The sequence below is a fragment of the Wyeomyia smithii genome, chromosome 2, assembly GCF_029784165.1.
Source record: "Wyeomyia smithii strain HCP4-BCI-WySm-NY-G18 chromosome 2, ASM2978416v1, whole genome shotgun sequence".
NCBI classification, from domain to species: Eukaryota; Metazoa; Arthropoda; class Insecta; order Diptera; family Culicidae; genus Wyeomyia; species Wyeomyia smithii.
Window position 1 is genome coordinate 15,909,326 of NC_073695.1, and position 22,194 is coordinate 15,931,519.

At 37.5% G+C, this 22,194-nt stretch overlaps 1 protein-coding gene across 2 annotated transcripts in view; it reads left to right on the forward strand.

Annotated features, from left to right (window-relative positions):
* Positions 1 to 22,194, forward strand: part of LOC129725380 (syndecan-like) — an 85,885-nt gene that overhangs the window by 51,550 nt on the left and 12,141 nt on the right. The window contains exons 3-4 of one of the 2 annotated variants that reach the window (XM_055681152.1): positions 11,492 to 11,759; positions 15,930 to 16,172. In XM_055681152.1, coding sequence (XP_055537127.1) covers positions 11,492 to 11,759; positions 15,930 to 16,172 — 511 coding nt within the window. The remainder of the gene's footprint in view (positions 1 to 11,491; positions 11,760 to 15,929; positions 16,173 to 22,194) is intronic. The other variant, XM_055681153.1, reaches the window with a different exon arrangement.

Sequence of the window (22,194 nt, forward strand, 5' to 3'; positions counted from 1 at the left end):
GCAATCAATTTCATGAAAATCGGTCCAGCCATCTCTGAGAAAAGTGAGTGAGAATAAAAATCTGCACATACACACACACACACACACACATACACACACACACACACACACACACACACACACACACACATACAGAAAATGCTCGTCGAGCTGAGTCGAGTGATATATGCCATTCGGCCCTTTGGAGCACTTTTATATTTTCATTCGGTTTTGCAAGTGATTGCTCGTATAGCAAATAGGTATCTAGGAGAAAGGCAAAAAGTTTTTCTAACAAAACTTCTCTATTTGAAAATCTCAAATTTGTTCAAAATGCAAATATCCAATATTGTTGATGTTTTATTTTTTCTTAATTTCAAACTGTTTGTTTAGGTACAAAAGAAAACAAAGCTACCAACGCAAAGCAAAGCAAAGCCTTGGTGCTACAAACCGATTAGGAACTTAACCTTCTGTTATACACAGACTTCGCAGCCGAGTGTTAAGTGTACAGGACAATTGCGGGGCTAGTGTTTCGATTCTACTGATACTCACAGTCTTTCCCGTGCCGAGACTCGAGCCTACGACAACTGGCTTGTTAGGCCAGCATCGTACCTTGAAACGCCTACTTAGCAGTTGCATCAAATCGTCGTTTGAAGCTTTGTTTACAAAAATGTTTACGAACATTAATAATCAGGGTGGCCACTCTACCGGGAAAAGCGGGAAAAAGACGGGAATTTCAAATCTCCGGAAAAAAGACGGGAAAAGCGGGAAACTAGGCTTCACATCAGGAAAATCATCCTCCTGCATGTCTTCTACTAATGTTGTCAATGAACGAGCTGTAGCAAACTTATTCCTAAATCTGGAAAATATATACATTGGATTAAAAAAGAAAATCATTTATTTTCTAATTATTTTTTTCCAAATTATAACGATCTAAAATTGATGTCATTGAAAAACTATTTTGGCAATACAGTTTTTTGATATATCTCAGAATTTTCAAGACGATTTCGTTAGGATGTGTTGTATACTGTTTTAAAAAAGGAGCTCAAATTTATCGAATTCCTAAAAAACTGTCAAGCTTTTGTTTAGAAATGTATTAAAATTGCTTTTTACGCAGTTTTTGGTTTGGTTTTTCACGTCTTTTTTGACGTGGGACTACGTCTTTGTTTACTATACTGGGATGCATTCTGTAAAATTGGAAATGAAACTGGCAAATGTTGCGTCAGATTTCAAACGTTAATAACAGCATAACCACATGATGGATAACAATAACCAATATGTTGTTGGATAGATAAAATGTATAACAATTTTGTAATATGCTAGTTATCACTCTAATTTCATTGCTTAGCGGTAAAATTGATAAAAGATTTCAATAACAAATTTACGCGGATAATGAACCAATTACATGCGAGCATTCCTAGCACAGACGACGTGAATGGACACCATCCGTTCCCTGTGATATTCTCTGTATCAATATCGAAATAAAAATTGACAGAGTCTCCCCGTCCCAAGAGGTCAATTTATTTTTGCTTCCATGAGCTTAGACTTATATGATGTCTCGAAGGTAAAAGTTTTCCGAAAAGTTTGAAACAATCCCCATTCTTGAACAATTTCTAAACCTGCGTGTTAGGTTCTGAAGAACCTAATAAAACTGATGTCTTGGAAGAAAAACATGCTGGTAAAAGCAACAGTACCAGTGGAGTAAAGAACCGCAGGTCTCTCGTCGTCTATGATTGCAGTGGTACTCTTCTATTCGTACATTTCAGCGGTACACTTCTATTCGTACTGCAGCGGTACTATTCGTATTGCAGTGGTACACTTTATTCACTAAATAATCGTGACCGGATAGTATCGAAAGAGTGAATTCCTAAATAGATACATTTATAGAAGAGTAAGAGCCTGCGAATGCTTGTGATTTTTTTGTTTATTTACTAGGATTCATACAAAATCTCTTTTTACATTTTAAAATTGTTAGATGATATATTGTTATTCTATGCTTTACCATAATAATCGTATATTACCTGTCTTCGTAATACAGCGAATGAAGTTGTAGACAAATGAAAAAAATTGTCTAGCAAAAAATAAAAATGTAATTGTGTATTGCTACGATTTTTTGCTGGAACTTGTTAATAATTTTGTTTAAAATATCTTCTTATGTTTGCCAATTAATGAACCTTTCTAAGGGCTCCCATATTATTTTGAAAGTATGATCCATGTTATAGATTTGATTTAATTAGAGTTAAATAAGACAAACCCATTCATTATGATAACGTAAGTATTATTGGATTTGGTTTTTGAGGATATAGAGTTAATTCTGACTTTGACGCATTATGAGAAATTCTTGGTGCTTCTTCAACAAGCACGATATGCTTGTGCCTTGTCAAATACATGTTGTTTGCACAAAAAAATACTACTGGCATAATATCGTCAGATATAAACGATATTCTTTCGAGTGTTGTTGAATATATATCAAAAAGTGATTTCCAGGGGAGGCTGAAAATGAAAATACGTACAGTCGCTGAGCAAGCACATTGATTCTGTCCGCAGACTCTGTGTATTTTGTAACAAAAAAAATCCCCTAATTACAGTGTTTAGTCCCACGTCACCATTTCATACAACCCTAGGGCTGTATACCTTGTAGTATTTTAATGCGAATTTCGGAATTTCCGTGGTTTATCATGTGGATTTCCAGGAAAATCCGCGTTTTACACCGATTGTTTCAAATAATATTCTTTTCAAATTGCTTATTCAGAGTGTCGGTTGAATTTATTTAACGGATTTTAGAGAATTTCTCAAACATTTAATTGGTCCCAAGATCGAAACTTAAAAAAAATGTTTCGAGATGACAGATCTCAACGTTTTATGAATTTCCAACACATTTACCATAAAAAAATAATTTTAACAGTTACATGTGAATTTTTTCATTGGTCACTTTGAGGCATTTCTTCCCGATCGATGTTCGCTTGAGAACAAATTTTGCATGAGAAGACAAAACTTCTAAGCTATAATTTAAAACGATCGGTGTTTAATTTTTTTCCATACATTTCATTGGCATTCAAGAGCAGGTTCACAGAGAGTAAAAGCAGAAGGAAGATTGTCAACGATTTTGAAATAAAAAGGGCGCAAATTGTGCAGGTTTCCATGAAGGTACTCGCTATAGTCGATAAACAGTTAAAGAAAGAAAAATTTTTGAAGGAGAAATATTTTTCATAGTTTTAATAACACTATTCTCGCAAGGATATATATAAACATGTAAAATTGATGTTTTTCACATATTTTTTAAAAATAAAGCACCGAGAAAATTTAAAACCTATCGTCAGAAAAACCGGAAAAAAGCGGGAAATCGAAAATTGATTTTGAGTGGTCACCCTGCATTAAAAAACGTTCACTTGAGACTATTCCATGTTTCTACAGAGGATGTTGTTCAGACTTTCCGAAAACATTTTTAATGACATTCAACTTATGTTTAAATGTTAGACCTGAATTCGAGTTGAGGGATTTTTCTACTTTTTCGAGTTTGGCGCTATACGTGAGTTACATGTATTTAATCGTTTTAATAACCTTTTTTCTAGCTAAAACTTACTCCGTCCTTTTGAATTATTTTTAACAAGATTTTTTGTAAATTTTAGTAAAACTTGCTATCGTTTGCAGCTCACGAAGATTATTAATTACTTATTGAATTTTCCGACAATATACGGGTTTAAATGGTTATCCATCACTTTCCAAATCTCGGCAATCAATTCTCACTTTTTAGGTCTAACTTATATCTCACAGGAATTTTACTCGTCATAATCATACTCTTTTCAACGAGAGAAAATCGCGAGAGAAAAAATCATTGCTACGGGCATTTTACATTTGTATATAAGAATTTCCAAACAACATTTTTGGTCAGCATCATTCCTAAACATGGCCGCAGTAAGTCAACTGTCCTGCGTTTGAAGCTAAATACAAATAAGTTATACATATCAGCATGGCATTTTAAAGATGGTATTAATTTTACCATGTTGAATCATAAGTTATTATTACTTTTTTTCGGCGCGGATTTAGTTTTCACGGCTTGGATCCAAAAACCCGTGGCGCGGATTTTGCGGATTCAAAATTGAGGTTTCTGTAACAACCCTGCAAATGCTATTCATGCAAGATAAAAAAGGTGGACAATTTGAAAATCGCCATAGGCATACCATAACCAAACAGCTTGTCTTTATTTACAAAAATTATTTTACAGATATTTTGTTTGATCATTATCGCACTTAAAATCTTTCTATTCTGAAAGGTTGAGGATTATTTAAAATGTGATTAGTCCGAATATAAACGTGTGTAAGGTTCAAAATATAAAGGTGGGCTAAAATAGGTTTTGTGGGCTGGCCAAAATATAGACCTGGCGGTCAAAAAATTGTTTCTAGTACTCTGTAGAAATTTTGATATTCCTAAGTTATTTTCCAATAAATTGCGTTGCGTTAATTGTTGCAAATGAATCGTGTTTTTTTTTAACTTGTAAAGCCACTTTATAAAGCGGTCCAAAATATCCCCGTTACGCTATAAATATGAAATTCCGTCACGCAGCTGATCCTATTAATATTGTTTACTTGATTTTTGAGATATATTCGGCTGTAGAATGGCTTAATACCAACCATTGCACACTGGGAAAAAATGAACCCAAATTCCCACTAATTAGAAGCCGCTGGGCTGGCAACCTAAAATATAGCATTTCTTATGTAAAATAGGTCAATAAATCGATTGGTGATAGTTTCATCTTGTGCAGGGCACGGGATAAGGTCTATATTTTCAAAAATACGCAAAAATAAGGTGAAAAGGGGCAAAATAGACCAATTTTACATAAGAAATTCTATTATTCAGGTTACCAGCCCAGCGGCTTCTAATTAGTGAGAATTTGGGTTCATTTTTCCCAGAGCTTTCGGAACCGGGATAAAACACAGAGAACGGAAATCGACCGCATTTTAAATTTCAAGACACGGCTTCAAATACTGTCCAATATTGGTTAATTCACCCGAAAATAACCGTCTTAATGAATGGAATTTAAAAACTATCGTAACCTAACAGATGTAAATTAATTAAAATAGTCCATCTGCGAGCAATTTCCGCTTGTAGAGAATAAATAAACTTACAAAATCAAAAAATTGACCCGTTTTGTTGAAGGTGTGTATAATTCTGGTGACTGGCTCAAAATACCCGAACACAGAACGATGGAACGGCGTTACAAACCTGACCTGCGTTGAATTCTTCCAGGAGCATTGAAGGAAAACTTGCTCAAAAGAGCCGTGGAGTCAATTTCTCCAAAAATCACTTGGCTGCAACCATTGCTTGCTGAATTTTTCTTCTTATTTAAAGGGTAGCAATTCCCAATAGGTTGCAACGGTGTTCGTACGGTGGAAGATTCAGCCTGTCCGTTCAAGGAAATCTACAGAGTGTGAATCGAACAAAGCGCTTCTGTAGCCGTTCAATCCTGTCAATTCAGGTGGTTTGATATGGGGCCCACACTGCAGCAGACGATTCCACAATGGATCTTACTAATGCAAAGTACAACGATTTTAAACAATGCACATCAGTGAAATCTTTCGAGACTTTCATCAGAAATCCCAGTTGACGACTTGCACGATCAATAATATTGGCTCGATGTGGCCCGAATGTAAATTTTTCGTCAAGCAGTACACCAAAGTCATTAATTTCGTTGACACGAGCTTGAGGTTTACGTCCATTTGTTTATGTAGCTTTTATAGGATGGCTACCACGATGAAACGAAATATTGACACTGATGACCATTAGGTTTTTTTGGCACCAATCCTCAAGCATATCCAATAACTCTTGCAGCTTTTGACAGTCGGATAATTTTTCAACAACCACAAACAATTTCAAATCAGCAGCATAGAACAGCTTACAACCATTCCAAGACGAGCTGCGACATCGTTGAAATACAATACAAATAGAATTGGCCCAAGGTTACTCCCTTGAGGAACACCGGATGTGTTTGTAAACCGTCGGGATGAGTTGGATGCAAGTTTAACGCTCAGACTTCTATCACAAAGGTATGATTACATCCATTGAACCAGGCTTTCGGAGACACCCATCCTCGAAAGTTTGCTGAGTAGAATTCGATGGTCAATTTTGTCGAATGCAGCTTTCAAATCCGTATATACAGCATCAACCTGTTTTCCATTTTCGATGTGAGAGATACAATCCGAGACGAAGCAAAGCAGGTTAGTTGATCAGGATAGAAACCATGTTGATCGGTAGAAATGCTACTTTTGAGCATTTCTGAAATCGGGATGTAACCTAGACGCTAAAATCATACCTCAGACACCATTTTTAACTCTGAGAGGATGATGTCTGCTCTCTGAAACATAACCTGCAATGACCAAGTCTTCTTGTAATCGGGATAATGTCCAGAGGCTGAAACTCACTGACGCCGGTTTCTATGCAACAGCCTAATATATGATCAAATATCATCCAGTATGAGTAAATGGGATGCTCCTCAGAGTTCCGAATTCGACCCCAGACATCATTTTAAATCCAAAAATGGTGACTCCAGGTCACTGGAATACAACTTTAAATAGGTATTACAGTACCCATTGTGGATATTTCTGGAACCGGAATGATACCATGAGAACGTGAATACTTTTTTTTACTACTTTATTAGGGTGGCTTTCAGCCACAGGCAGAACGTGAATACCAGTTTTTATCCCAATATCGCCTTTGGGTGTCTGGAAAACAACCTAAAATGGTTGAACATTTCCCAATATGAGTAGTTTTGAGTTTCTCACAAACAGGCTAAAATAGTCAAATACTAACCAATTTATGTAAGTATTTTCGGAACCTGGATGCTGTCTAAAGGCCGAAAATCGAACCTAGATGCCATTTTGAGGTCTTATGTGGATAAACGAGCAGGGAAATAAAGTAACTGATTCTGAATTTTCAAATCTATTATCGCGAGCAACGCCGGGGACGTTCAGCTAGTCGTCAATAAGTAAACATTTCAGTTATATCTACTTTGTCAGGTAAATTTAAACAAGACATGCTCCATTGGAATTGTTGATCTTTTTATTTTCTTACTTAGTTTCGAATTCTCGAAGAAAGACCCCATGCAAAATTGGAATGCAATAGAACTTCGTCAAGTGGACCCTCAAAGCGCTCATAGTTAGAGTTTTTTTGGCTCATGAAACATTTCCGAAAGACAACATGAAGCTTCCAGAAAACCGCAATTTGTTTCGATGCCGAATATCTTAGAAACGCGTGTATTATCGGGATCTGATCTGGTGGAAACAGAAATAACATCAACCTTCTGGAACAAAGGCGTCATCCAAAAATAACGTAAGGACTATTTTCGAAACATTCGACCCCCTCCTCTCCCACATAATAAGGTTGTCACTTGTGTTTGTTTTACTTCCACGGCGACAGGTCGTAAACGACCCCCGGTTGAATCCAGAATACGTCTCCACATCACCCATCTAGAGCTACTCTTCTCCAATTGCGCCAACATGCGCCGATCGGACGTTCTCATCCACAGCACACATCGAAGGAGAATGGGGCTTACCACGGACTCTTTTTACTGGTTGCTGCTCAGACATTCGTGCCACGTGGCCAGCCTGCTGTATTTTATCAGCTTGATCATATCCGCGGGTTGGTATACGTGGTACACTTATACCTGCACCACTCATGCCTGCACCACACTCTATTCTCCAGTTTTCCTCCAAGTATTGAACGCAAGATCTTACGTTTGAAGACTCTTATTAGTCGTTGTCCGGTCTTCTTCATCGACCAACGCACATGGCCATAGAGTACCTCTGAGCTGATATCATTTTCATTCGCAAAGCCACAAAGCACATGAGACGTCAAGACAATGGTACTGCTTCTTTCTAGCTCTCTGCGCTACACCCTCAATGTTAAACCACAATGTTAAACCACAGATTCGGAGCGCATTACTCCAGACCGTGCAACATCACGAACGCGTCCGAAATTACGCCCGTTTCCCTGACGCATGATTTAGATTGGAAAACCGTATTCAAGCATAATCTGCCATGACTCAATGCGCCTAACTGAATCGTATGCCGTTTTGAAGTCTGTTAACAAATGATGAGTCTGCTAGTATACTTCTCAAAACTTATGAAGGTTTTCACGCAATCAACATTTGGTTCGTTGTAGATCGCCCGTCCCGGAAACTACACGGGTACTCTTTAACAAAGGCTTCCGGCAGCGGCCTCTGTATGTGAAACAGGAAACGGGAGAGAATCTTATATACAGAGGCACTGCTGCAATTGAGTTGGTGACTCTTTTTAGAGACTGGGCGAATAAGGTAGTTTGTCTTCGGCCCAAACTTCTAAGACGCACCGATGCATTGCACGCTTATTCCCGACTTTGATAAGTTTGGCAGGAAAGGTCATCTTTTCCAGCTGCTTTGTGTGATTTATATTTACAAAAAGCCACCTCCAGAAACTAATTTTGTAGGTGCTCCATCAAATATTTTGGCTTGAAGAGTTGATTTGGGAACCTCTGACCTTGAAAGATGAGAAAAAATAAAGCTTTAATAGATAAGAGAACTACGATAAAATAAAGGAAATGGCTGGCATTCTCTCTTAATAATAAGCGCGGGTATTCTTTCAATGCAACGACAAGAAATAATCTGATGAATTTCAAAGTTGACGGAGTTCATACATTTAAATCTCAAAAATTAGAGAAAAAGTAGTCAAGCATGGATAGCAGTTCCAAGTATCGAGTTTTCAATAATCGTTGTCTTTTTTCGATCGCCTAGGTTCACTTCGATTATTCCGTACCGTATTATTATCTGGATTGTTCGCAGTAGTTCAGTTTCGGTATGCTAACTTACTAGGGCTGCGATCAGGGGTACCAGATGTGCAGATTTGTCTGTGAAACGAAGATTTTTAGAGTCAGTGTGTAGATTTTTATCGATTCGCAAGTATTTGCAGATTTTCAATAGTTTCTGCACATGTTTGTCGGAGTTTTCTTATATTTGCGTAGATTTTCTCAAAATGTTTGCAGACTTTTGCCTACCTAAGCAATTTTTTTCAGATTTTAAGCAAATTTTTCAGGTTTTTCGAGCAGCAGCACACATTTTTCAAAGGCATTTATCATATCTGGTTGCAATACCTCACGCGGGGCTGCCGTCTTAGATATAGCAGGCGAGGCACCGCATTTCATGCTCCTGCCGTTCGATCCGAGTCAGACACTGTTGTACGCCGCCCCTAGCATAGGGATATAGCCGCGTACGTCCTCTCTTTCCAGTCAGCAAACGACCAAAATTTACACCGGGGGAAATTGCAGTATACTACTCCAAATCAACAGAAAAAAAGCCTGAACAATCATTTATCATTCTATGGTAAATATAAGAATCTTGTGACTAAACCAAAAATTAAGGACGAAATTTGCAGATCTAAACTACGTTTGCAACGCTTGCAGTAAAGAAATAAACAACAAGAGGGACAGAAAGCAATTGTGACCTTGAAAAAAAAAACAGAATTGCATCCAATTTTTTAATACTTCATTAATTGTTCGGTTTTGTTCAACTAATTGTAAAATATACAGTTTCCGGCTTTCACCCGTAGACAATTAAACATAATTATATGTTTTGATTATTGCAATACAATAAAGCCGCTAGACTTCGGAATTTACGCGTTTAAAATTCCGGAGTTCAAAATTTTCAAAACCTCAGAAGGTCGATCCAAAAAAAATTTAGAGAAAACACCATGGGTTTTTAAAACATTTTGTAAAAAAAAAGTCGCTTTACAAAGTTTCATATACAGGGCTTGGAGATTTTCCATTGTTAAAAAAAATTGACCGCTTTAAGGGTCCACTCAACGAAGTTCTATTGAGCTCGAGTTTGCATGAAGATTTTTTTGAGATGCAATTCTTTTGAGCCCTGTCGCGTTTTTCCAGAATCCTAATAACTAGTAACTAGTAACTAGTAACTATTATCTATTATTTCAACATTTATTTTTTGCAAGGCATTGGAATTTTCTGAGCTTTTTTTTGACTGTGCAGCATGATTTCTGTAATTAATAAGAAAAGAGCCCAAAAATGTTTTGAAGGGTATAGAGGCATCATTCGCGAAAAAATATACTACATGCTTTTTCTGAGTAAGAGTTCAAGGTTATTGGGAAAAAGGAGCGTGCGTTGTGTTTTTTGTTGTGTTTTTCTTTTTTTTTTTTTGCTTAGCATCGAATAGTCGCGGCGATGCAGAGATAAACTCGGTTTGATCGTTTGGGTGAAGATCACCCCCGTTGTTTCTATAATAGCGCGTATACCTTTCAAAATTCGCGTTTGTCAAATTGCGTTTGCTTCCTCAGGGGGTACTCAGGAATAGTAATGAACAAATATTTAAACACTTAGATGCTTCCGGTGGTGAAGTGTATCGCGCGCGCTGCTCGTATAGGCCCGCGGGATCTGGAAAGGAAGATACTCATTGTTCGTCTTCGCAATAAATTTACTTTGCGCGCAACACTGACCGACTCAGTCACTTACCACGATGACAGAACCCTTCTTTTCCGTCGCAGTTGTGGGGATGCAGAGGTAAACTCGGTCTTCGACTAAAACGATTTTTACACCTTCTTCCTTACAACATCCTTCCTTAGCTTAACGACCTGTGCCCGGTGCCGTTAACGATCCATACAAAGCGGTAGCTACTGAATTGTGGCAAACTAATCCCAAGTAGCCATATACGTGGTTGCTTATGCAACTTCACTAGCTCAGATCGATCACATTGGAGCAACTTCGAAATGAGCGGTCGTTCAAGCTCAAGCTTAAGTTTTTTTTTTGCCTGGAATCGTATTATCTCGTATGCACAGTGGGCTGCCACCTACCGAAGAATATTTCTTTAAAAAATCAATTGGAGTGTATTCTCTACTTTATACACCCAATGTTGTCAGTAGCCCTCAGAATAAGTGCAAATTGTTTCAGATTTTTGCGTGAGCGAGCCTATATTTCCAACTTGTGATTCCCATCATTTATGCGTTCTTTCGGTTAGAATGCTTGAGAATGATGATTTGAAGTCTTTCTTTAAAATTTAATCTAATGAATTTTTTCATGCTCTTTTTATGGTTTATTTAGCCTTTTTCTCATGAACAAGACTTAAATATTGACCGTGAAATTGGAAAAGATTGTCTAGGCACTTTATCAATTGATTTAAAATAATATGTTGTTGCTCGTGCTTACCTTACATGCATTTTATCTAATTTTGAGCTGTTGGTTTAAATATAATCCACATTGTGTAGTGTCTTGTGCACAACACTTGTGCGTGGCCCCAACACCTGTTATATCATCTGTTGGTCACAATATTTCTCATTACATAAGGAGGTAGATACTATTGGCGTAAATGAATGATGTTGAATATTTTAAAGAAAATTAGTTATCAATAACAGATTTTAGGTAATTATTTCAAGGGTTACTGTTACTGATTTTGGATTGTTGAAATGAATAAAGAGACAATATATCACAAAGTGTCATTTTACTGACTAACTTTTTTTTTCATTTCCCGTTCTATTCGCAGATTCGCGACGATCTAGAGAAGGAAGACGACGAATCTTCCGGCTCCGGGTATGGTGACGATGACGAAGATTCCTCCTCGTCCAGCTCGTCGAATCGCAAAACCAACACGAACGTAGGTGCCGGCGGGTCCAAGGATCGGTCCCATATTTCCGAAAACAACGCAGGAGGATCAGGTGATCATGAGACCTCCATTGACGAAGATGAAGATGATCTCTACACTGAAACCAAAAATCCTTCCGTTGATCCGTCCACGACAGACGATGAAGATAGTCAGTTTTGCATGGCTTTTTATTTATTTTACCATTAGCATAAGTGGGAAACGACGGCCCCTTGGCGGAAGGTGATTGGAGAGCGGGAATTCCCCCCTCCAGGCCAGATATCCAATCGCGTTCCGATCATGGGGTTGGGAATCCTTACTATTAAGATCAACTCCATTTTATTCTCTATAATTTTACAGCTTAGGGTGGAAGATGACTGTCGATACAAATTTCCGAAAAATATGCACACTCTTAACAATGGTTTCACGACATTTTCACTGAACGACTATACCAAACCTATATATTTTCGATTGCTCGTGTTTTCTAGCTGTCTGTCTGTTAATTTTTTGATCGATTCTTTTTTCCGATTCATGGTGTTTTCTTGCATGAGCTCTTGATTCATTCAAACCGATCATCGTCGCATTTTCATCATGAATACAAAACAAAATCATTCGTAATTTGGCAGGAAGCACTCATCATCTTAAAAATACTTTTGCCCACTGGTTGAATTTTTCTTGCTAAATTCGTAGCCTCTCCACGCCGATTGCTTTGAATCGTGTCATCATCTGTACCGTCCGTCCTTCTCCCGCCCTCCGCTCATCGCTCGTCATCAATCGCGCCCGCATCAAGAAAACTGCACCTTCGCATTCCTGTGAAAGTCTTCTTTTTCATTTCTTGCCTCATTTGTGTAAACATTGCTCGAGCGGTTTAGAAATAACATTTACGCTGTGATAAATGCAGGGTGGCCACTCAATCGGGAAAACGGGAAATGCGGGAAAAAGTCAGGAATTAAATTACATCGGGAAAAAGTCGGGATTTTTTTTATTTGATCGGGATTTTGTTACCAAGATTTTTTCGAAGTATTGTGCATGATGCAATTACAAATGATGGAGAAGTTGGAAGTGCAGGACTGCAAGTTGGTCCATTAAAAGTCACATTTTTCTTTAGCAGTCAATTTTTTGACCAAAAAGTCACTAAACTTTCTTATTTTGACCCGCTGACCAGCTGACTACTTTAAGCAGTCCTGCTTTTCAAATGAAATAAATGTTGACAACAAATGTCTTAGAATAGCATTAAATGTCGAAATCTGGTGGTATCCAAAAAAAATGAATGGACTCTGTGGGACTTCTCAAGATGGTAAAGCGAATTGAAACCGGGGTCGAAAATCGGTCCGCAGTCTGGGAATGAAAGTTGCCAGTTTGTCGAGAAAACGTTTTTAGTGAGAGAATTAATCATAAATTCTCATATGTACAATAGAAACTGTTTCAATTTCTAAGAGCAATGCAAAATAAGTTTCACTGTACAGTCTTACTAACATTACCAGTTATCAGTAGTTGTTTGAATGAACGAATTGAGGATAAAATAAGTGGCACACAGTTTGTTTCTCCACTCTAGCGAAACTAGCTACCTTTCCCGCTTAGAAACTCAATGCTGGTGAAAATTTGGGTTTGGGACGAACGTGTTATGCGCAGCAGTTAATTGAAAAAACATTTAAAACTTGCCACAAAATAAAGCAAACATTGTTTTGAAATTTTTTGAAAAACTAATTTTTGTACATATTTCAAACTCGTATTTTTTCTGTAAATTATACAATTTGATTATAAAAAAACTATTTTTGATGTAAATACTCTTAGAAAACAATATTATCGTTTTCGAGATTTTTCAAAAAAACATTTCATTTATTTTATTTGTTTCTTCCTACGACTTTTTAATGCTTTTCGTATTGCAACTGGCCTTAGAGTACGATGCTGGCCTAACTAGTAAGTCGTCGTAGGTTCGTGTCTCGGCTCGAGAGAGACTGTTAGTGTCTGCTAGGGATGGGCGAACGGCTTACGAGCCGTTCATATGAACCGGTTCTTAGAAAAGAGCGAAAGAACGAACGGCTCACGAAAAAGAGCCACGGTTCTTAGCACACCAGAGCTTATGGGTTCGCGCGAACCCGAAGTTTACCGAGAAAACACGAACTATTAACGCTCGTGAATCATTGTGAACCATGAGCCGTTCATATGAGTCGGTTCGGACCGGTAACTGAGCGGTTCAGAGCCACTCATGAAAAAGAGCCGTTTCGCCCACCCCTAGTGTCTGCGGGATCGTAGCGCTAGCCCTGCAATCGCCCTGTGCACCGCTGCTAAATCAGTGGCCAATAAACAAAAATACTTTAAATGTTTTATAAACCCAAATAATTAGCTTGATTGGTGTGATGTTTCCGGCAAAGCTTTAGATAGTAGTTCTATTGAAAAAAAATATTGAATATCTCAAAAAGTTTTGAGTTCTAAGTTGCCAAATGTTACAACGTTGATCATTTAAACACGGAAGAAGTTAAAATTTCTGAAAGTTTTTTATTTTTCGAAACCAGAACGATTTGTTTGATTGGTGCGATGTTTTCGGCAAAGTTGTTGGCAGTAGTTGAGTATTAAAAATATTTTAAAGTAATTGATTTTCGAAAAATATTTTATTGTTGATCATGGAGAAACAAAAACTAAAAATTCTTCAGAAAAAATCCTAATAAGGATTTTGGAAAATTTCGGGAAGCTTTTTTTTTCATGAAAAGTTTAAAAGAAGTTAAAAATAAATTTGTTCCCTTTTCAACGGCTTCTGCAAAACAGTTTGTGCAGCCTTTTAATTTGAAAAATAATAATTTAAGATCATTTTTCTGATTTCCAGGTTATTTTTCGAGTTTCGAAATCACTTATTTTGAAAAGTTGGCCCCTAATATCATTTTTTTTTATCAGCCTGGCCATTTTGAGCGCTGGATGCAAACAAGTTGAAGATGTTGGCAGATAACCAGCGAGTTGCAACTTTGATGAACTAGCAAATCGAAATACTGAAAAAGTTGTGAATGCACTTCTGAAGTTTTCAGAATCTATGTAATGCGTGATAAACGAAATACAGTTAAATCGCAGGATTTTTCCTTAATGTAAAAAAATATCTTTAATTTGAGAAAAAAAAAACGCAAATCCATGTCACAAGTTTTGTTCCCTAAATAATCAAATCAATCAAAATATTCATTACTCTTAGGTTAAGTAGTTTCTTGTTCACCCTTAACTTCCCACGACTTTTCCCGATGATTTGAACAACGAAAAAAAAAGATTGTACGAAAAGTGCTGTTTGGTTTGTTGTTGTTCCCCTCATAGGTTGTTATGCGTTGGAAAAAAGGGTGCTTATATCATATTTTTAGGAGACAGATAGACAAACATAATGAACATAATAAACAAAATAGCTAACACGATTATTGACTGCTTAATGGAAGATTTGCAAATTTGAGAAAACCGCAAAATTTGTATTTAACCTGTCTACCATGGGAAGACAAAGGTTGCATTTTATGTAATTAATCAACTGTTTGTGTAGAATGTCCCGAGCAAATTCGGTAGACATGATATGAGCTATTACTTCCGATTTAGGGTCCAAAAATTGACGTTCAGCCGTCGATAGAACATAACCTAGTTACCGTTTCTGACAATCGGGAATTTCTTGCAATCATGCGAGAAAAATGCGGGAACTCGAAAATGTAAAATGAGTGGCCACCCTGTAAATGTGTTCACGAGGAACGCGCATTCCATGTGCATACGATTTATTTTATCTTGGAGGTTGTCTGTTTGCTACGTAATACGGGTGCTGCGCACATTATTAGGCTTTGCGCGTAATCATCACATCAGCCCGCACAGCTGGAGAGTCTCGCTCGTCAATCGATTCGCGGCACTTCTAAATTACGCATTATTTCTCAAAAAATGTCCCAAAAGTAAAACAACTCAGATTAGAAAAAAACTTTTTCAATACCTCCACTCAAAAGCGCAAATAAACTGTACCGCACAGAGGAAAATTGAAAATTTTCGGTAACATGAACTTCGCATTCGTGTCTGCAATTTACAGGAAAAGTTTTTCGACCTTTGCCATACCGTCCATGTCTGAAGTTGCTCTTCCGTAGAATCCATTGGCGAGTTGTTTATTTAGATGTTAGAAATGGAAACAAGCGAATAAAAAAAACGCTCATTTGTTCGCCTGTGTTGGTGCAGCTTTCCCACCCATCATCACTCATCTAAGCTAGAGTATTTTGTTTTCAAATAGCTCCAGTCTAGTATTGTTTACTTCAATATGCATGCTTTGTAAAATCTATTTATTACTGTAAGCTTCAATGCCACAGCCGATGGACTTGCTAATGAAAAAACTTCCCTTCTATCGCAGTGCCAACCGGCAAGGATAACAGCAAGCAGTCGGGCACCAGTATAATCCACGGCGGCCAGACGCCCGACGGAGACCTCGATATCAGCCACACCCAACGAATCACGCCCTCGGACGTTGGCGCCGGAGGTCACGGCCACGGTCACGATAGCACCAACCCGTACGGAGGCAGCGGCGTGTCGATCATGAACGCCAAGAATGAGGACAGGACTGCCAGCTTCTTCGCACAGCCGGGTATTCTCGCAGGTACGTACCAGAATACCTTATCCAAAACCCCCGTTCATTGTTTATTCGTGAATGGGGAAATGAATATTCAAAGTCACGTGCGCCCACGGCCAGGTGGGCGTTCTTTCCAGGCGACGACATTTCATGTAGAGAAAGGAGGGTAATTATCAAGCTACAGATGATGATGGAGAACCATCATCCCATCGAATATTTGGCTTCTATTGGCCCGAAAGGCATCGATTAGAGAAGGAATTCGGATAAACATTTAATGACGGTCTAGTTGCCGCTGCTACTGTTTGTCGTCAGCGCCCGATCAGAGAAGCGAGCCAGAATCAATGCCGTTTCGGTCAGGCCCGGCGTTTCCCCAGTCGGTTGTCGAGGCGAAATTAATTACAACAGGATCAAAACTTATCTCGTTAGCAGACGGAATCCCATCGAGTGGGACGACGACCGGCTGAGAACGGTCTGAAGTTTAATACCGGTAATACGAGTGAAATCAATATTGAATGAGTTTTGATGAAGGCAAGACAAGAAGGTAGGACGGTCACGGGTCGCGGCTGGTCGGACTGACGGCTAAGAATTCTAAATTGCTCGCTCATTAATTAATAACGCTAGATCATCGAGAGTGTTTTCGCAGTTTGCGCATAATTTATGGATCGAAGTGGGAACGGGACCGGCTTGGGTTCAGCGTTGAGTGTCGTAAACTTTGTATTGTCTACACTGCATGCGACATGCTTGACCGTTTTTCGTGCGAAGCAAAATGAACTGTAAACTTAATTTGATTATCGACTTATTTTTATTCATTAAGTTTCAAAACTCGGGTTATTAATGTAACGAACAGCTGCGATTCGTTGAATAAATTTCAGATGGAATAAATAGTTGTAGTCATTTGCATTCTCAACATTTATACTTATTCAGTAATAAAACGTGGATTCCTCACTCCTCTGAAGCAAATCATATCTCGTATGGATATGCACCCTCTGCAGCACACGATGAATTTCCCTCTTCTCCTGAACCTGCCATCCGCCGGGATGATCTCTAAAGGCAGAATAAACGAATAAATGTTTACGTTAGCTTGTTTTACTTGAGCTAAATGCAGATTCATCATATAAACTCAGCGGAAAATGCTTCGATTATGGATTAGGTACTGTTTTTGAGAGAGGAAGATGTGACGACCCGAAAGCTATTGAAATATTCCGGATTTTCTTCCATCTCGTACTATTGACGAAATTGAACATAAAATTTTACTGCCGTCCTCGTTCGACTTGTGCACCGGATTCCAAGCCGTGAATTGTGTGTCATAACGTAATGTCAGCTGAATGAGTAAATCTTTGCAGCTCCCGTCAGTCAGTCGACAGCGGTTGATTGGCAGAAATACTGGAATGTTTTTGTATGCTTTTTATTTTTTTTCGGCAAACGGGACGCCGACTCCAATAACTCATCATTCAAAACAAAGTTTTACTTGACTTTGAAAACGATTTTCTAGATTTTGTGCAATTCAAATTATTATGAAAAAACCTGGTTGAATTGTGTTGAATTAAATGCTTGTTGAATTCCTCCTGATTACTAAGTAACATAAAAGCAAATGAAAAACGAACAGCTTGTGAAATATATATTTTTTTCGAAAAATTGAAGCATTAAAATGCACACTAATTAGTTGGCAGAGCCTCGGTTATGAATTATTTCTGTATCTCGTTCGGGAGAGAACACATGCATCATTTCGAAAACAGCTCGATGCTGCGAATGAAAATGCAATACTCCTAATTGAGCACCGGCGCAGGCTAGAAGCCAAACATTCTAATTTCATTTGCGTATTATATTCTGTATTACTACTGGTGCGCTGACCAAAATGTATATATATAGTTGGAAACACAGTCTGACCGGCGCCCGGCAATTGACTTATTAAAAAGCTAATTTCAATTACAGAATCATAATTGGAGATATTAGGGGCGCTGTAATGCAATACGCAGCGTGAGTTATTGCATTTCAAACAGGGTATCATGCTGTGTTCTAATCTATTTTCTATATGTGGATGTAACTTCTAAATAGATTTTTGTTTTTAGAAATTTTTAATGCATCTATAATTAAGAGACGTCAACTTAGATGACAATTACAAAACACGAGCTCTATATGAATAAAATAAATTTGCCCCAAAATTTGAATCAATATAACCGTTGGACGGAAGCAACTTTCGACAGTGCAACATTTCTTTGCCTTCCCGATCAGAAGAGCATAACTAAAAAATTAACTTAAAATTTTTAAATAAATTCAAAATAACGGGATCAAATTGAAAACACAGCCTGTAAGGTTTTTCCCGTAACAAACTAACACAGCTTCTGTTACATTTTTGTTTTTTTTTTTCTTTCAGATCAGGTTGGCTTTTATGTACGATTGATTTGTGTATTTTGATGCAAAAATACATCCCCAAGTTTGGACAATTCCACCTTAAGGGGCAACAACGGCGCCATCTTGAAATTTTGAGAAATCAAATTTTCGATGTTTTTACGACGCTGTTTTGTTTTAAGTTCAAATATCAAAATTTCAAGAGTTTGTCACATAATAGCATTTTCTTACCCATCCTTTAAAAAGGGCTAAAATCGGATAAAAACTATATTCAAGACGGTAATTCTACAAAAACAGTTTTGACATAGTTTTAATATATTTCACAAAGCAAAATAATATCAACTAAAATGGATCCGCTATTATCTAAGTGTGGTAGTTAAATCATGTCTTATATTAAGGAAGAAAGTCTCAGAAATTTATTGGTAGGTGTCTGATCCACGTAAAATGTTATCAACATGTCAATTTTACCCCATTTTCCCTACAATACTGAAATAGGTTTATCTCGGCGTAAGAATATTTTTTTTTTTGGAATCTGTTTGATGTACTATCAAGAATGTGAGCGGTACTTAAAGATACAATAACAATTTGTCTTCACATGATCCTCCCCCTTTTACGGAGAGGGGATCGCATTTTTGGCCAGGACCGGTTAAAACATTACAGCTTCAGCTATTAGACTGAATCAACGCGTCTCCGATAAAGTAGATTCATTTGAAATGTATTATGCCTTTGACATTTTATTTGTAATTTTTCGCAAAATTGTCCTATAAGCAACTTCTGCGGGGAGTCAATTCATCAATTTGGTTTCTATGGTCGGATTTCAAGCTTTTCTTAATTAGTCACACAATTTGTTACGTTTGGTCTACTTATTCTTTCCACCATCTTCAGACTTTTTAATACATAAAAATACAACAAAAAATACAAAATATAACTAGGCCGATACAAATATCATTTTCATTTTATGTCACCCCCCTCCCCCTTCAAAAATGTTACAAATTGGGTGGGGAAGAAAAAAAAGTTAAAACCATTTTGCTAATATTGATGATTTTTCGACAACGTATATGCTTAATTTAGCAACAAACAAGTACAGTGACAGTGAAAGTGTCATCAAGAGGCAAGCCAAATGATTAATAATGATAATAATTTTCAACACACTTTTGCATACAAGTTACAAACATCGTAACTTGCACACAATTTTTTATGAAAGTTATCCCTTATTTTTCTTCTCAGTGCTATTTTTTTTTTGCCCTCCCCTTAGCTAACTTTGATAACCGTGGACATAAAAACTTTTCAAAATTTGTATCCGCCTTAGTATCTTGAAAGTAAAATTCTCAACGTTGCTTAGTAAACTAAGAACTAAGTAATAACCGTTGTGGAATTTTGAATTGCAACAACCACTCAGTGTGTTTACAACTTTGATGATGAAACCACATTAATGAATTGACTTCCTCCAGAAATGGTTTATAAGACAATTGTGCGAATAATGACAAATGAAATGTCAAAGGCATAATACATTTCTGATGAGTCAACTTTATCGAAGATAAATTCTGACTCAGAGCTGAAGCGAGATTTTTATGTTTTGACCGGTTATGGCCAAAAATTCTTGGCATAGTATGGTGATACCTTGTCCAGCCAAAACACGAATTCTCCATCCAAGTGATATTTTCGAATAAATGATCACGGTTTCGAAATTCCCTTGTTGAACATAATAGAGTGAAATAGAGTGGGAGACAATTTTCTGAAGAGGGTAAGGATTCATTCACCTAAGGTGATGTTCTTCTGCGAATGTTTTTGTTCTAATAGAATAATATTGAAACCATGTTTATTTTGAAGTAGACACCCGTCGAATGAACTTCAAAAATAATTCGAACCAACCTGGGACCCAACGTTTTTTTTATCCTATATATACGTGTGATACGTTTCGTTCTTTATTTGGTTGTTTGTTCAAGCCAAATTTGTCTATTAGAGTGATTCCAGCAAGAATGATCTGAGTATCTGCAAACATGAATCGAGCATTTTCGATTTGAATGAAGCTTTGCACATTTTTTTCACGAGACAATTTCAAATTACAGTCATACCTCGATATAAGGCAACCTCGATATAAGGCAACCTCGATATAACGTAACTTTTTAAAATGTATTGAAATTGAAAATAAATGATACAACAAATGTTTTTGGGCTATAAATTGCTTCAAAAATGTTTGTAGTAAGATTTGAAACCAATGCGAAAATTGTCCAAAATGTGCAGAAGGAAGGTTTAAAAATACTGATAGGTGATGGGAAATAGGTTTTCGCGTATTTGTGAGTTACCACCAACAGTCTTGCATCAATTAAAAAAAAATTTTTGCTTGTTGAAAATTGTCCTAAATGGGCATAAGAATGGTTTAAAAATACTGATAGATGATGGGAAATAGGTTTTCACGCATCTTTGAGTGACCTCTTGTATCAATTGAAAAAAAAATTTTTTTTGCTTCTGAAAATATTTCTAAATGGGCATAAAGAAGGTTTAAAAATACTGATAGGTTATGGAAAATAGGTTTTCGCGCATTTTTACATTTAACATTTTTAACATTCTTGCATAAATTAAAAAAAATTTTGCTTCGATATAACGTAACGAAAATAAAAATAAAGTTGCCTTTTTTTTCCTTGTAGAAGACTGAACCACTGCGACCATTGTTTGATCCATTGTGGTATGCTTCACCTCACTCTAAGTGCGTACGAGCAGGTACACATCGCTATTTGGCGCGTTGATGTCCTTGCTACATTGCACATTTATCCCAGTTGGGCAACGCACTTCGTATGAAGTTTATTACCTCACCAGGACTTTCCCTCCAAATGTCGGTAGATTCTATGTGTCCCTTACCGAAGATACGCAATCTGCGCTGTATCAATACTCGGCATTCGCAGAGTAGATGTTCTGAAATTTCGCTTTCGATGCCACACAGGCGACATTTATCATCATCAAGTTTGCCTATCTTCTAGAGATGATACTTACTCGGACAGTGCCCTGTAATAAGACCTGTGAATGTCCACAAGTCTTTCTTATTTATTCTGAGCAGCACGAGGCTCTTCTCGCGATTTGGCTCTATGAATCTTTTCGATTGTCGTAATCCGCTTATGACAACCCAGTTTGCTTTGATGGTCGCTTTTTCCCATTCACCGAGTTCAGCTTTTAGAGCGCTCGGGGAGACTCTACAGAAAGGTTCTGGGCCAACAAAGTTAGTAGATGACCCTTGTCTGGCTAGTAAGTCGGCCTTCTCGTTTCCTTCGATTCCACAATGACCAGGAACCCAGTATAAGTTCACCTGGTTTTTCATAACTAACTTTCGGAGCGACAGGATGCATTCCCACACTAGTTTAGAGTGGCAGAAAGGAGAATTCAGGGCTTTAAGTGCTGCCTGACTATCACAGAAAATGCATATATTTACGTGTCGATAATTTCTTTCCAGACACGTATTCGTGCATTCTATTATCGCGTATATTTCCGCTTGAAATACTGTTGGCCAGTGTCCCATGGGAAAAAAATTATTATTTCCTGGTCCTGTGAATCCCGCACCCGCAGAACCATTCATTTTAGAACCGTCTGTGTAGAAACAAAGTGAACCATCCCGAATTGTGGGTCCACCTTGTTGCCAACTTTCTCGTTCTATCTCTACTGTTCTGTAAGGAATTTCGAAACAAATCGATGCACATGCCAATCTTTG